Here is a 16,199-nt window from a genome sequence, read left to right on the forward strand (position 1 = left end):
TTATAAATCACGTTTTTATGTTAAAACATAAATGTGGCACAATGAATCCTTAGGATGAACTGTATCTGGGGATGGATGTCTAAGTGACTATCTTACCTAAGCCTATCATCAGTGGGGATTTATATTTGCTAATAAAATGTTAGATTCATGTTAAGACTTTTTAATTTTTGAAAAAACTTGACAATTTTACAATAATTTGGAGGCCCTGCATTGACTCTGAGGACCCCTTAGGGGTCCCGGACCCCCTGTTGAGGATCCCTGTTCTAGTGCATAATTACATTCAAGTGCAATAATTAGTTATTCTATCTAGTGCAGTATAAAAGCAAAGTAGCATCGTATTCATGTATTTATTCCACTAGAACGTTTTGTTGGCTGTGAATCGTTTTGCTCGATCAGGCTGTTTTATTTCCTTTCGTGTCCCAGTCTTTTCAAGCACTCTCTAACCCGATTTCATGTTAAAGTCCCTGTTAAGTGATCCAATCAGGTCGCGGGAGGAGAAAGGGGCGAGGCAGGCACTAGTGCCCCGGGAAAGAAGTGGGAGGGAGGAGTGTTAACAAAGCGTTTGGTTGGTGTTCAACTGGATGCACCGCGCGTTTCTGAATTTCTTATGAAACCAAGCTGGGCGGACTTAACAGTCGGTTACAGAGCTGATGCTGTCTATTCTTGGACCGGCCGCTCCCAGCCGCACGCTGCAGCCCTGTTAAAGGTTAAAACACCCGCTCCCGCGATATTTTGTGTCCAAATCCCAATGCAGTCCTCTACTTCGTGCTACAATTTGAACAGTGTGCTGCTCTTGAGAGACAGTTTATCTGCGGTTCAGCAATTAAGTTTATTTCATAAGTGGGATTCAAGTAGCCAAGTAGGCCTAAGTCAAACATTTTTCTCACTTATATTTCCTCACATTTAGTTTAAGAAGGCTTTTTACATAGTAGACACCACGTGCAGCTACGGCATCTTAAGTAACCATGATGGCTATGGATGAACTAGGAAGTCTTTAGCTGTTTGCTAACATTCCTGTGGTCCGCATGAGACGTTTTTCTGAGGGTTTGTCTGAATGTCTGTCTCCAACACGAACGTCTCTTTATCTCAGGTGCTGTTATTGGAAAAGGATCGTTTTTCGCCCTGGAGCGCAAGCTATCAGTCACTCCCCTCACTCAACAATTTGCATAGCCTAGTTGTTGTGTTATAACAGAAAGTCCCTTCTACTGAGTTGGCAGATAGACTATAAACTGGCTGCTGAAATCGTCACTCCCATGAACCAACCGCGCACCATGCCAGCCGAAAAAGGTAAGACATATATATATATATATATATTATGTTTGGCATTGTGTCGGGTGTCAACGTACGTAAATATCACTAGGACTTACACGTTTCAAACTCCACTGGAGTTCAGTTGCTTATGTATCTGTAGGTCCCTTATCAGACAGAATGTAGGCTATTGCCACTGGTAGCCAGCTGCAGCCTACACATAAGGCTGTTTAGATCGTGGTCATAAGAAAAGTTGTTACGCCAAGAATAGGGCTACAATAATTTAAAAAGTACATAATACATAGGTGTGTGTGTGTGTGTGTGTGTGTGTGTGTGTGTGTGTGTGTGTGTGTGTGTGAGATTACGTATAAGTGAGCTCCTTATTTATGAGCTCTATTCAGATAACCATTTGAACTTGCTTTTGGAATAATGTATGTAAAATAGTTTAATAATTTCTATTGAAGTAACACAAATGTTGAATCATATTAGGGCTGAGAATATTACTCAGTCAGTCAATTAATCAAATTATTTGGTAACATTTTTATAACAAATTCATATTGTAGCCTGTGTTATTTTTCCAGCTATTAATTACATGGTTTTGCTGATTTTCTTTGTGTGGAGATCACAATTCATCAAAAGATATTGAGAAAATAACGGACCGATAACTGGATAATGAACATCATCTATTAGTCATCATATAGTCTGTAGCAGCAAAAGAGCAGTAGAAAATTAAGTTGATATTCTACTAAACTAAAATTACATTATGTTATTCCCCCAGTTCCCGACACACCAGTGGAAGTCCTTGTGGACCTCCTAAAAAAAGCCAAGGAGATAGCTGCAACGAGTGGCAATGTGCCAGAGGAGCTGACATGTCAGTTGCAGAAGGCTCTGGACATAGCCAGTGGCCTGGATGACTACCTGGAGCTAATGACCACACAGGAAAGTGAACCTCTAGCAGAGCTATATAAGTATGTCTTGGTTTCCTACACTTATTCATCTATAGAGGTAAATTTGCTAATACTTTCATTCATATTTGTATGTTATAATTGTAGAAAAACAATTTCCCATGACTGGAAACGAGTGCACAAGGAGGGCAAAACTATGTTCCAGCTTCCCAAGGAGTGCATCACTGGACATGTTGAAGGTTGAAGGACATTTACATGTATACTGCTCATTGCCATTTTATTCACTGGTTTACCATATTGCCATAACTTGCTCTTGGGTGTTTTTTTTTGGCAGGCCAGACTCTGAAGATGCTTATCCACATAAGTCAAGCTAAGAGGGTCCTAGAGATTGGAATGTTTACTGGCTACGGTGCTCTGTCCATGGCTGAAGGTCTTCCTGAGGACGGCTGCTTAGTTGCCTGTGAGTTAGAGCCATACCTCAAAGACTTTGCTCAGCCCATTTTTGACAAGTCTCCACATGGCAAGAAGATTACTGTCAAGACTGGTTCCGCCATGGACACTCTAAAGGTGAGAGAAGACACCGTATTCATTATTAAGGGACTGTCATCTGTATGGACTGTTAGCAAAAATGAATTAAGACATTTATGTAGCGCTTTGAGTGTGGAGCTTTTACATATAAATGAACGTCCGCTACGTTCAAGTCCTTGCCAAACAAGTTCACACAATGCTGATTAAGCCTATCACAGCCGGGGAAAGCTCTCTATTTCTCAGTATACCGGAGTTTTGGCGTCTGGTTTCGGTGGCACTATTCCCACACTGTCACACACCGAAAGGATACCAATACAGTCATTTGTACTCAAAACGAGTAGTGTATTCATTTCACAAAAACTTCATTACATGAGCAGTACACAGTGTGCCGTTAACCAACCTTGCTCCATCACTCACAGTTCTTCAAAGATTATTCTGGCTCTCTGATTGGTTACACAGTTTTCCAGTCTACCTGTATTACCTATTACCTTGAAAGCGACGCAGCTGTCGGCTCTCTGCAGCGGGTGGGGCTACTGCTCCGTTCCCTCCGCGACTGACGCTTGCACACACACAAACACACACACACACACACAAACACACACACACACACACACACAGACAGACACACAAACAACACACAGACACACACACAAACAACACACACGATGACCTAAATTGAGGACAGCTACGCTCGTTATTCTAAGTGCAATGATGAGTCAAAGTCAGTACTTTATCAAACTGTTTGAATGTGAGTCCCAGCCCAGGTTAGGAAATTAACTAACAATGTAAAGATCAACAAGCCACTAATAGATATTTTCAAATTTGATTCATTCAATAAATGATTATTTTTTTTGTCTTAAATCCACCAGCCATTTTCATATTATACCAACATTTGCAGCATCCTGAGCCTTTTTGGTAAGGTTACTAGGAAAACTCAGCCCAGGATAGTTTTATTCTCCCCAAAACATGTTTCCTTTTTATTTTTAAAGAACTATACAAAAAAAAAAAAATCGCAACTTTTTTGCAACTTTCACTGTCTTCCGCAACTTCATTGCAACAAACATACAAAATACATCGCAATTTTTTACAAAAGCTCCCGCGAAATCAGGCATTTTGGACCGCAACAATCTCAAAAAAAGTCCGCGAAATCCTGGAGGGACTGATTTAAATGAATCCCACTGCTTTTCTTAAAGGGGAAATATGCAGTTTCTTTTAGCTTAATTTACCTTAACTGAACAGCTTTTGAGTCATTAGAATGGTTATATGACTTTTTTTGAGTTGAATAGTGGTCGTCTCGCTCCCCCCTAGCACCTGTGAGCGGAAAAACCATCCTTGTAACTTTCAGCCGGCGAGCCGCCGGCCTCAGCGTCAGGAAGTATCGCGTGATATCAGGTCTCACGATGTAACGTATTGCTTCACGGCACTGCACACATACAGGAACCGGCTAGCTATAAGAACAAGGTAGTGATGGAATTTTTCACACTATCGTCATGGTTGAGCTGGCAAAAAAGAAGCAGAAAGCTAGGGAAGCATTGTTGGAGGAACAGAGAAAGAGGAAACGGCAGACTGACCGAGCGAGGAGTCAGACACAAGTAAACATAGAAGCTGCCAAATATCTATTCTGAAGCTGTAGGGGGAGCTCTAGAGAGAAACCTGCGAGCAAAAAGCGCCTGCAGCCTGCAGCCATAGAAAGCCATCCGGACTGAACATTTACAATGCCTTACAACCTCTTTAATGTAAGTTTCATGCGCCCCTTTTTCGTGTATGTATGTATGTATGCATTTAATGTTTTCAATGTGTTTATGTAGCTGTACTTGAATAATAAAGTTTTTTGAAGACAAAAAAAAAAAAAGACAGCCCAGTCGCGAAGTTGATATAGCCTCTTGTTTCACTTTAGATGATAGAAACTGATGATGTAGGCTAAACACAAACGACATTTCATGCAACAGTGAAATTTTCATGTAGTTACTGTAATTGGGCCGGTGTTCATTTGATTTCCGATTTTGAAACGATATCCAAATTTGAACAATTGGTCTTTTTAAAGCTTGTTAATATTGATGACAATGTGTTCAAACGGAAAACAAGCCATATTTAATTTAATTTAGCCCTCAAAAGTAGAATGGTGTTTTTTTTTTCATTATGGACTTTCATATGAAGAGCAAGAAGGGGCGATTTTTCTTAATTAACAGGTGAACCAGAAGCATACGGTGAAACTCGAAAAATTTGAATATCGTGCAAAAGTTCATTTATTTCAGTAATTCAACTTCAAAGGTAAAACTAATATATAGACCTAATTTCATGCAAAGCGAGATATTTCAAGCCTGTATTTGTTATAATTTTGATGATTATGGCTTAAAGTTAATGAAAACCCTCAGAAAATTAGAATATTGTGAAAAGGTACCTAAGTATGGCAAAAATAGGGAAAAGTGATTGGATTTTCTTTGCCTTTTGTGTAATGTACAGTATGGAAAAACTATTTTAAATGAAAATACAGACTATTTTAGGAAAAGTCAGGTACCAGCAGGATTGTATTTTCTTTATTTAGCAAAGTTATTACACATATAAATTTCAAAACGGTCAAAATGACCGTTGTGGCCGTTCTAGTGTAACCCAGCCTTGGAGTTATTTTTCCAAAAGCCAAGAAAAATCAAATGCACACTGCAAGGCTGCCAACTTTACCACTGAGGCAAATATGCAATTTGCAAAGTTTCATTATGAACGGTTTCATACTATATATAGCCTACTTTTGAGTTTTGGTTTCCCTATGAAGAATTTCTAGTAAAATTCATTTTGTAGACCTACAGTTCCTCAAAAATACAGTTCAATCAAAACGAAATCAAAATATGCCTCATTGTGTGTGAATAGAGGTGAATAAATATATTTGTTTGTGTTGCAGCAAAGTGTCAGTTCTGTTTAATACGTAAAACATTTGCTGCCGGGGCGCGGGGGGACGGGGGGTCTGACAGATCTGCCCCCACTGCTAAAAAAAAATCCTAGAGGAAACACTGAAGGTCTATATAAAAGCCTCCAAAGAGCACCATGTCATGGGACCTTTTAAGCATGTCAGCAGTGTTCGTGTAATTACTTTCACTGCCAGAGGGGGGGAGACAAATGTTCTGCACTCCAGCTTTAACGTTTACAATAGTAGTAACTGTGTGTTATGCTTGGTGCTTTGCATAATTAAAGCAGGCAAGAGATGACACTCACTCTTTTTTTTGGTGTTACTGTAATCCGTTAACAGACTGTGGGGCACATGGCCAGTTTCCTAATAACTCTCTGTCCCACCCAGGAATTGGCTGCTGCAGGAGAGCAGTTTGACATGGTCTTCATTGATGCTGACAAGGATAATTACATCAACTACTACAACTTTATTCTCGACAACAATCTGCTGAGATTGCGAGGGGTCATGTGTGTAGATAACTGCCTGTTCAAAGCCAAGGTTTATCTTAAAGACGCCACAGATAGCAATGGACTGGCGCTCAGGAAATTCAACCAGTTTGTCTGTAATGATCCCCGCGTGGAGCAGGTAAGTTTCAAACCTTTACATGCTATTGTATGTGTTGGACATGTATTGTTTTTTTTTTTAAGACTGTCCTTCTTGTCTGAAAGGTCATTATCCCTCTCAGAGATGGCATCAGTGTTATCCGCCGGGTATCTGTGGCCTCGGAGTGCTCAAGAACACAGGTAGTGTTTAGGTAACCCCAGTGCTCAGACCTCAATGAGCCAGAACAGACATGGAAATCAAACAGCTGTCATCATACTTTCACTGAATACTTTCTCTTAGTAATAACATAATTCTCACTGATCATGTCATCATGCTTATCTTGTTTATTTATATCAGAGTAAAATAACAGATGACAAAGTTTTCCGCGGAGTCGGGGGGCGGCCTATCCTCGATCGGATGCGTCTTGATGGAAAGGTGGCCTACGTGACGGGTGCTGGGCAGGGCATAGGCCGAGCATTTGCTCATGCTCTGGGTGAGGCCGGTGCGAAGGTGGCCGTGGTAGACCTGGACAAAGATAAAGCTGAGGCAGTGGCTGAAGAGCTCTTGCTCAAAGGTAAGGGGTCTTAACACAACAAATGTAGACTTAAGCACAAGCTGCACATTAGAGCTGAAGATCTTTGCCCGAATCGACGGGTTCAGTCAGGTTCGGTCTTAATTTCTATCATTTTACACGGGCTCCGGACGGGCTCGTGCTTGCACCCTGGGTTGCGCTCCAGGTTGCGCGGTAAATGAGCGGTCAGGTGATGTGTTTTGATTAGCGCGTAAATGGATGCTGAGGAGGTGAAACGGAGCCTGGCCTCTGGAGGACTTATTTTATTTCTTTGTTCCAACTTCCAAGTGGCCTATAGCCTACCTTAGTCATGAATAAATTATGTTAAAAAAATATAAAATTGACAAATTCTTGACAAAAGGCAAAAGAGCTGTGTGCGTGCGCACATTTGAATAATATCAGGCTGTAAACGGGTTTGGGCTTTTAAAAAGCTGTCAATCAAAATGTACTTGTCAGGCTCGGGCCAAATTCTGTCGGGCTTGGTCCTTGTCGGGCCTAACTTTTTAGGCCCGATCACAGCTCTACTGCACATCCCCATCCTGTTCATAATTTCTTAAACTCGTTACTCAGTACCTCGCTAAATGTGGGCAAAATGGAAAGTTTACAACAAACAGAAACTCTGTATTTGACATTTTGTGCAGACTGGCCAAATGAACTTCAGTCCCCAACTCCAAATAGGCCTAGCAGTGGGTTTGGTTTTTGCCCAGCAGATGGCAGCATACTAAAGCATAAGATATACTGTATCAGGTTATACATTACATGTTCCTCTGAACCTGTGTGATTATCACTCTATTTTTATCTTAAAGAATGAAATTGTCTACACATTAAAAGAAAAAAAGAAGCAAAATTACATTCAAAAGTATAAAGCCAAATTGGGATTTCTAAAATAAACTTTTAAAATATCCAAGGATAGAAGTTGCTTTTGCTCGTGCATAATGTTGCAATATGTACAAAGTATTCTAACAGGCGTCCATGTTTTCATATACAGGCATCAATGCCATTTCGATCACAGCTGACATTAGCAAATCAGATGATGTCCAGAGGATGATTGACAACGTTGTCTCCAAATGGGGAGCGATCCACGTCGCCTGTAACAATGCCGGCATCAACATGAACTCAGCCAGTGAAGACACCAGTCTAGAGGAGTGGGACCAAACCTTTAATGTCAACCTGAGGGGGACATTCATGTGCTGTCAGGTGTGTATCACCTGCTGTAAAAGACTGTGTGTGTGTGTGTGTGTGTGTGTGTGTGTGTGTGTGTGTGTGTGTGTGTGTGTGTGTGTGTGTGTGTTTGAGTGAGAGTGACCATGACCACAGAGACAGTTTATTCTCTCTACCGTATTGCACTGCCATGTATCTGTGCGATGTGAAATTTTCAGACCAACAAAAAAAACTTTGAAATGTAAATATATAGAGCTGGGCGATATGGAAAAAATCTAATATCACGATATTGTTGACCAAATACCTCGATATCGATATTGCGGTGATATTGTAGGGTTGACAATTGGTGCTTAGAAAAAAATATTTACACAATGAGATTTTTGATAAATAATCATCATTAATTTGTTTATAATAACTAAGTGGGTAAAGGCAAATAATAGAAAAGCTAGAATAGTCTGTTAAATAAAAAAATGACATCACTTTACTGTAATCCAGCCATTAAAACCAGGAAAGACAACACTTGTGTCATATCACGATATTTACCATATCTGAAATCTTAGACGATATCCAGTCTCATATCACGAATATAATATTGATATATTGCCCAGCCTTATAAATGCATCAGATTTGAGTTTAAATGTGATTTATGCTGATGGTTTCACTCCGAGAATAGCGTCATAAGAGTTTTACTTCACTGTTGCTTTGACAAACACTGAACCTGGACGTTTTGAGAATATCAGACCGAGAAGAACATAATAATACATATACTGTATATAAATGCATCTGAATATTAAAGTCTGCACCAATGCTCAATGTCGCAATCCACTTAACAATGCGATACTCAGTTCAAATTGTCCATGGACTAATATAAAGGTATCTTTTCTTCATCTTTGGGAAACTGGAATTATTTTTGCAGAATCAGACTAAACTTCCATCTTTAACACACAACAACATATGAAGCAGAGATAGAAAAGAGTGTGTGATGAATGCATTTATTTTGTAATTTGTAATTTAATTTGTATTTGTAAGGTAAAAGTGGTTAAATTAAGAGTTTAATGTCATTTTTCTAAACCAATAGATTTTAAATGGGACTTGCAGCTTTGGGTGCGGGTTCATTTTCTTAACTCATAAAAGGAACACTTAATCCTTCGTTTTATCCCCCAAAAAAGTTTTTCAGTGGACAGCAACGATTAAGCAGACACACTGTACAGCAGGTACAAATGATGCAAAGCCACAGAGCTACAACCGGAAAACCTGCTACGTGTTTTTTTTTTTTTTTTTTTGATCCATTTTTTATTAGCACCTTCAAACATACAAAACAAATTCCACATTGTGTGACAGGTAATGTCAGATGGCGCACAGAGTAAAGAAACCCAAATTGAACAAGAACAAAGACCCTCACCCACCCTCTGCGGTCTAAAGGAAAACAAACAAACAAACAAACAACCCACACCTCTCCTCTAGTACTTGTGGTGTGGGGGCTGATGTTTGTGCTGCTGCACTTTCCCATAGGCTGATAGTTGATGATTTCGCTTTGTTATACCTGTGTTTCATACGGAAAATAATCTCATTAGAAATTAATTTCATATTAAAAATTAAAATGGTCTTGTTTACGATCTAATAGTAATGTAAATTCTGCCGTCAATTTACTAGTGACACAATGCCTGAAAAAACTAAATTGATTCTTAATCATGTTTTCCTTCAGTAGCTTCTTTCTGTCAGAACTAGTTAGACTATGACCTAATTAGTGATGGTCCAACCAGCTTTAGCTACTCTGTACTGACTAAAATTAGATCTAAATTATCTAGTTGCTGTCAGACATCTACATTTCTCTCTCTCTCTGTGTGTGTGTGTGTGTGTGTGTGTGTGTGTGTGTGTGTGTGTGTGTGTGTGTGTGTGTGTGTGTGTGTGTGTGTGTGTGTGTGTGTGTGTGTGTGTAATATATGTATATTAATATGTATGTGTGTGTGTGTGTGTGTGTACAGTATATGTATATTAATATGTGTATGTATGTACAGTACAGGCCAACATTTTGGACACACCTTCTCATTCAATGTGTTTCTTTATTTTCATGACTATTTACATTGTAGATTCTCACTGAAGGCATCAAAACTATGAATGAACACATATGGAATTATGTACTTAACAAAAAAGTGTGAAATAACTGAAAACATGTCTTATATTTTAGATTCTTCAAAGTAGCCACCCTAAAATCGATAAAATTCGATTACTAAAAAAGTTGGCAACGAATTTAATTATCGAATCGTTGTGTCGCGCAACTATTACGCCACCTAGTCGCGGAGATAAAAAAAAAAATTGAATTGAGCGCGGAGCAGCGCGGAGCAGCGCGGAGCAGCGCGGAGCAGCGCGGAAAAGAAAAGAAAATGTGTGTATGTATGTATATATGTATGTATGTATGTATATATATGTGTGTATGTATGTATATGTATGTGTGTATGTATGTATGTATATATGTGTGTGTGTGTGTGTGTGTTTTATATTGTATACTGCATGCCCTACCACCCAAATGTTGTCCACCACTATTTCTGTCTCCGAGGATAAATAAACTACATGTTTTTGTGTTGATCCGTGCTCAGACTTTTGGTAGCGTATCAGTGCCATGATGAGGTGTTTAATGTGTCTCTTTTTTCACCTGAATCCTTGCCTTAGGCAGCAGGTCGAGTGATGTTGAAGCAAGGATACGGCAAGATTATCAACACAGCCTCCATGGCCAGTCTAATAGGTGAGTGATGATTCTATTCCCCCACCCTCTCTCTGGAGCCCCTCCATGTCTGCTTTTAATCTCTCCATTTGGCGTGGAGAGTTGGGTCGAGAGTAGGAGGGGGAGGTAGGGAGTGTTAAATACATTTGAGCTGTACAGCTATGTGCTGGAGTACACGTCACATTAAATAGTTTTCATCATCAGACAGAAAGTCATCCGAACTGACTTTAGACCATTAGAGTGGTTAAAATAAGAAAAGAAAAAAAAAATCAGCTGCAGTTTTCCTGTTTTTGAGCAACGTATCCTTTAAAACAGGATTAGCCAGCTTTTCTCCTTTGCAACTTTTACCCCAGTTAAACCGTTCTATAGAGATGCATACAATAAGCAGCATAGCAGGAAAGTGTTGTGATTGCGTCTCACCGAGGCGGTTTTGCATCATAATAAACATTCCCTCTCTGTGGAGCTGTCTGGAGGATGTGGAAGGCAACCTGAGGTCCAACTTGGGAAGGGAGGGTTCCTGTGCAGCGGCAAAACCCCAGCCTGTGCCAGCAGCCTTGTTTGAACAGCGGAAGACACTTTTAGAGTTTAGTGAGAGCCTAGTAAAAGCCTTGCATAATGTTCCTCATCCAACAGGTTCCTCCAGAGGAGCAGCAACACTTCATCAGCAGTATAGTCAAATCGCCAGTAAACCGCTGTGCCATATGGGCCCCAGTCCCGACTGCAGGGGCAATCTGTAAAACAGGAGCATGCTGGTAAATAGAGGCCGGCATAAAAAAAATGATCAATTACTCGCATTACATACAGTCCTTCAGGAATTTACTTTATTGGTCTGGACATCTGTTATAATATTGTCATAATGTGTAATCAGATGGGACCTGTTCTAGCCAAGTGGAAGCCCAAAAAGAAGCCGTAAATGCCCAATTAAAATGCACAATGACAGCTTTTTGTCCATCTGCTAAATAGAGTGTGTGTGTGTGTGTGTCCCCACTACCACCCCCTCCACACACTCTCACCCGCACACACACTCCCTACCATCAACCACCATTTTTTTTTTCTTCTGAATAATGGCCAGCAGCTCAAAGACACCCAGACAGGAAATATCGAAGTTGAAATGAACACTCTCTTCTGCATGATGACCTTACTGAGGGATTTGTGACTCTCACACTCATACCTGCAGATCTCAGCTGCATAGTAATGTACATTACAACAGCCATGCCATTCTGGGAAAAGAGTGCATCATTTGAACTCAGAAGAATTCAAAATGTAAAGGCGTGCCTGATAAAGAGCATGTTTTCTCCCACTTGAAATGGGCAATAAGTAGCAGGGTGAATGTTAAAGAGGGCTTTGGAGAATGCTCTCCTTCTACCCCCTTTTCCCTTCTCTGGGGATTACTGCTCTTTAAGACGGCGAAAACATCAATGCAGGTTTATTTAAAGGATGAAGGCATTTTCTGAATGGTATTTTGGGGCCGTATCATCAGGTCTTGAGCGAGGATTAGTGCTGTTAGGCATTTTGAGCTGTGTTTCCTGTCCTGATAAGTCGGATTTCACCTTCAATCTGCGTGTAAGCCCTGGGCTCTGCTCCTCCTTGCCTGCTCCTCTGAGGTCCTAGCCTACCCTCATCCAGCCCAACCTTACCATCCTCTATCTCGCCACACTTTGCACAATCCCACTCACCCACACTCTCAGCTACGGTGCCGTTGTCCCGACTTTTACATCTTATTTCTCTAGCAGTTTCCAACTTTTACCTCTACCCTGCACATTTTTCTCCTTTTTAACCCAGCAATGTATGCGGGATGCTGGAGCCTTTTCTCCCCAGGACCGATCCCTGCCTCTCTGCAGCTGGCTGGTATTTATCATCCCGGTCTCACACTGAAGCCATTTGGCAGTCAGATCGGCGGGTGATGAGGTTAACTACTAAAGTTGTATGTAACTTGGAGCCTTCCTTGTGATGATTAATCAACCAGCAGAAAATGAGCCCCTGTCCCGTTATCCCATGCAGTGTGCAGCATCTGTGATGGTCAAGGCAAACAAATGGCTCCCTGTCTTTGTTGCTGAGGACGGAGCATAACTGGACATTATAAGCAATTAATTTTACATGGCTTCATCCTCAGAGTCCCCAGCAGCTAATGGAGGAGCTTTTATGTAGTATCCACCAGAAACCGCATGAGCTCCAATATAAAATGTATATGTGGTCAGCTTTTGTGAGAAAGGAAGTATTGCTAGTCTCTTTTGGAAAAGAAATGACTTCTAAAAATAAAAGATATTTTAATGGCCACCTGAGAATGGTGAAAGTGCATACCATTACTAATGATGCAGCAAATGTTATCTTTATAAAACACTGCGTTGTGTCTGTTTAGGGTAACTCATTTTCTTTCCATCCTCTACCCTGCAGTGCCCCATCCTCAGAAGCAGCTTTCCTACAACACGTCCAAAGCAGGAGTGGTCAAACTGACTCAGACTCTGGGCACTGAATGGATTGACAGAGGAGTGCACGTCAACTGCATCTCACCGTAAGTGCTGTCTATTCTTGGCCTTCTTCTCTTTTACTGTTTTTTTTTTTTTTTTTTTTTTGCCAAAACATACTTGTCCACCTTTTGAGTGTTGTAAGGGATTGAGCTGCAAAAGGAAGTGGTGATAAGTGTATTTGCTTTCATATGAAGAGCCCCATTCTAGAATGATGCACTAATTTCAGTCCTCAAACAATACATCAGTGCTTAATTAGATGACGTCTTGAGGGATGAATCAAACAAACACTTGCTCTAATTGTTCTATTCAATTAGGGAACCAAATTTGCAACATCACTCCGAGTGTAGGCGCAACAATAGCGCCTTGTTTGTGTCTATTTGTCTGTGAAGCTAAGCAGGGGGATGTGTGTGTGTCTAAGCAGGGGGAAGAACAGAGAAGAACACTGGTGGGTGTGTGTGTGTGTTTTAAGTGGAGCATCCCTTAGCCCCAGCCATCCCTGAGCAAATCCGTCCGGTGGCACCGGGCGAGCCAGGCCCGGTCACAGCCCCAGAACAAAGCTCTCACACATGCGCCATGCTCGGCTTTATTTATCGGCAGCTTGTTTGCTAATTTTAATTTGCAAAGAAGCAATTCTCTCTCCTCGCTAACTGGGCGTCTCAATGGGCCGCTGATTTCTTTGAAGTGACAGTCGGTAAATATGCATAAAAAAAGAGGACACAATTAGCGCTCACGAGGTTGACTGGAGCCTGATTCCATTGGCAACTTTAGCCGCAGCGGTGATAAGCTGCATTATCTAGAAAATTGGCTGAGGGAAAACAAAACCTCTGATTGCCAGCAAAGGTTCCAGATAACATGGCAACTGAAGAGAAATATAATTGAGGTGGAATATGTTAACCAAGGTGTCACACGCTCCTTGGAAGTGCTAATTTAGCCAAATGTTGGAATTCCATATCAAGGCACCAGAATACATTGAAACAATGATTCAGGCCTCATGGCTTTTAGTCACTGTCACGTCAATTGTGTAGAAAGTCGAAAGTTTTCATATTAGGCAAAGGCAGACATGTTGACATATTTATTCAAATGTAGGCTCTGTGATACTTGATTGTAGAAAGTAGAGAGCGCTGCATTTGTTATGGTGTTATGGTGTATTAAGTAATGGTGTCACGGAGCTAGTCCACACCCGTGTAAAAAAACCAACAACAATACACCTTATTACTGTCAGAGTAGTTGGAGCACATTTCAATCAGGAATCAGAGCAGGAATATGAAGGAGTTGCATGTAATTGTAAGTACTTAACCAAAGGCTTTGTGCGAATTATGCCAGGCGGCCCCCCGTACCCGTGGGCTCTTCCTGAGTGGTCCCACAGTAAACATCATCAGAGATGGCATGCCATGCCCTTTCTTCAAAGGATAATTGGGTTTATTTTTGTCACCAAGTGGTGGCTCTGAAACAACGCTGTCACTCCTGGCTCTGAGCTGTGATGCCTTCTGATTTTATTGCGTGGTGTGTGTGTGTGTGTCTCCCCCCTTTCTCCGTCTTTCTTTTCAGGGGGATTGTTGACACCCCTCTCATCCACTCGGAGAGTCTGAGGCCTCTGGTGCAGCGCTGGCTGTCAGATATTCCTGCTGGTAGACTGGCTCAAGTGACAGACCTGCAAGCTGCAGTGGTCTACTTGGCATCTGACGCCTCTGACTACATGACAGGGCATAACTTAGTCATAGAGGGTGGGCAAAGTCTGTGGTAGAGGGGGTAGATGAAGAGATGAGAAGTTTTTTTTTTTTTTTTTTTTTCCTCTTCACTCTCCTGGGATTAGTCTCCAAAATAGCTTGCATTCACACAATCTCCTTTAAGACACCTTTACAGCAGTATTAGTGAAAATATTACTGGATGTTTATCTGTTGGTAAGTCGACATCTGTTTTATAGTGTGATGAGATAACCGGTTGCTTTTTGTTCTCTTTGTGTGGTGTATAGGTGGGGTTAGTTTCACGTGTGTTCTGACTGTGGCACCCTAAACTTCTTAGTGGATAAAAAACACATGTTAAATAAATATAATAAAAAGAGGTATAACAGCTGCCAATCTTCTCGCCACACAATAGAAATGTGCTAACATGTCTGAGAATATATCTGAGAATATATCCGTGAAGTCCAAGAAAGAAAAGGAAAACCATTACTGGGCCTTCAAACACAATTTCTGCTGTATTTTCTCTTGACATTATTTTATACATCGAATGTTTAAACTCACAACAATTGTGATAAATGTGACTGTAAGTGTTGTCTTAAATACCACTGAAGGAAACTGATCCTGTTTTTGTATTTGTTGCAAAAAGACAGATCATAAAAATGTGTCTATTAAGTGTATTTCTATAGCACTCATACAAATGCAGTTCAAAGGGCTTTACAAGATAATTAAAGGTATGGCTGTATTGTGATAAACAAAGGGTGGCTTCTTTACAGTATGTGTGATTTTTGAATGACCAAATAAACTGGCACATGGGAGCTGCAGCGTTTGCTGTCAGTTTGTCAAAAGTATCGATACTTGAATACTTTCTCAATACCAGGATACATTGGAGTACCACAATACATTTGTGTATAATGTATAAAAAACGATAAATTATAGTATCGAAAGTACCGAAGCTACACAAAAGAAGAAGCTTTACAAAAACAGAAGAAGGCTGTACAGAAGAAAATCAACTGGGTCTGTGTTAACAAGTGAAGTAACATTAGAAAAAAAAAGACAATAAATACTATTAGCAATAATAACGATAAAGAATGTTTTGGCCTATAAGGTAGGGAAAGCATTTAAAAATAATGTTAAGAAAAAAAATGTAAAAAAATATTTTGCGTGCCTAGGACCTTTTTCCATTTTGCTGTGGTATTAAAAGAGGTATCGAGTAAAGTTTTTATTAAACTAGTATAGTATCAAAGTTTAAAATTCTGGTGTCTTGACAACCTTAGTTTGCTGCATGTTATACAATTCAATTCAATTGTATTTATAGTGTCAAATCACAACAGGAGTTATCTCAGGACACGTTACAGATACTGTAGAGGCGTAGACCACATTATAATTTACAAGACCAAAGACCAAACTGTTTCCCCTTCCAAGAGCAGGCA

General features: G+C 40.5%; 1 protein-coding gene across 3 annotated transcripts; it reads left to right on the forward strand.

The window, feature by feature from the left end:
- The first annotated feature begins 521 nt into the window (after nt 1-521).
- On the forward strand, nt 522-15,570 carry zgc:113054 (uncharacterized). Of its 3 annotated transcripts, none has more exons than XM_028576048.1 (12): nt 522-706; nt 1,091-1,287; nt 2,027-2,216; nt 2,301-2,392; nt 2,488-2,720; nt 5,971-6,207; nt 6,291-6,365; nt 6,523-6,739; nt 7,725-7,933; nt 10,568-10,640; nt 13,014-13,131; nt 14,636-15,570. In XM_028576048.1, exons 2-12 carry the CDS (start codon nt 1,254-1,256, stop codon nt 14,829-14,831), a joined length of 1,674 nt encoding a protein of 557 aa, XP_028431849.1. In that variant the 5' UTR covers nt 522-706; nt 1,091-1,253; the 3' UTR covers nt 14,832-15,570. The 3 variants fall into 3 exon arrangements, with proteins under 3 accessions (XP_028431849.1, XP_028431850.1, XP_028431848.1); XM_028576049.1 differs by lacking the exon at nt 522-706 and adding an exon at nt 713-859; XM_028576047.1 differs by lacking the exon at nt 522-706 and having other exon boundaries at nt 713-1,287.
- Nucleotides 15,571-16,199: the final 629 nt, after the last annotated feature.

This window comes from Perca flavescens, chromosome 4 (assembly GCF_004354835.1).
Source record: "Perca flavescens isolate YP-PL-M2 chromosome 4, PFLA_1.0, whole genome shotgun sequence".
Classification (NCBI taxonomy): Eukaryota; Metazoa; Chordata; class Actinopteri; order Perciformes; family Percidae; genus Perca; species Perca flavescens.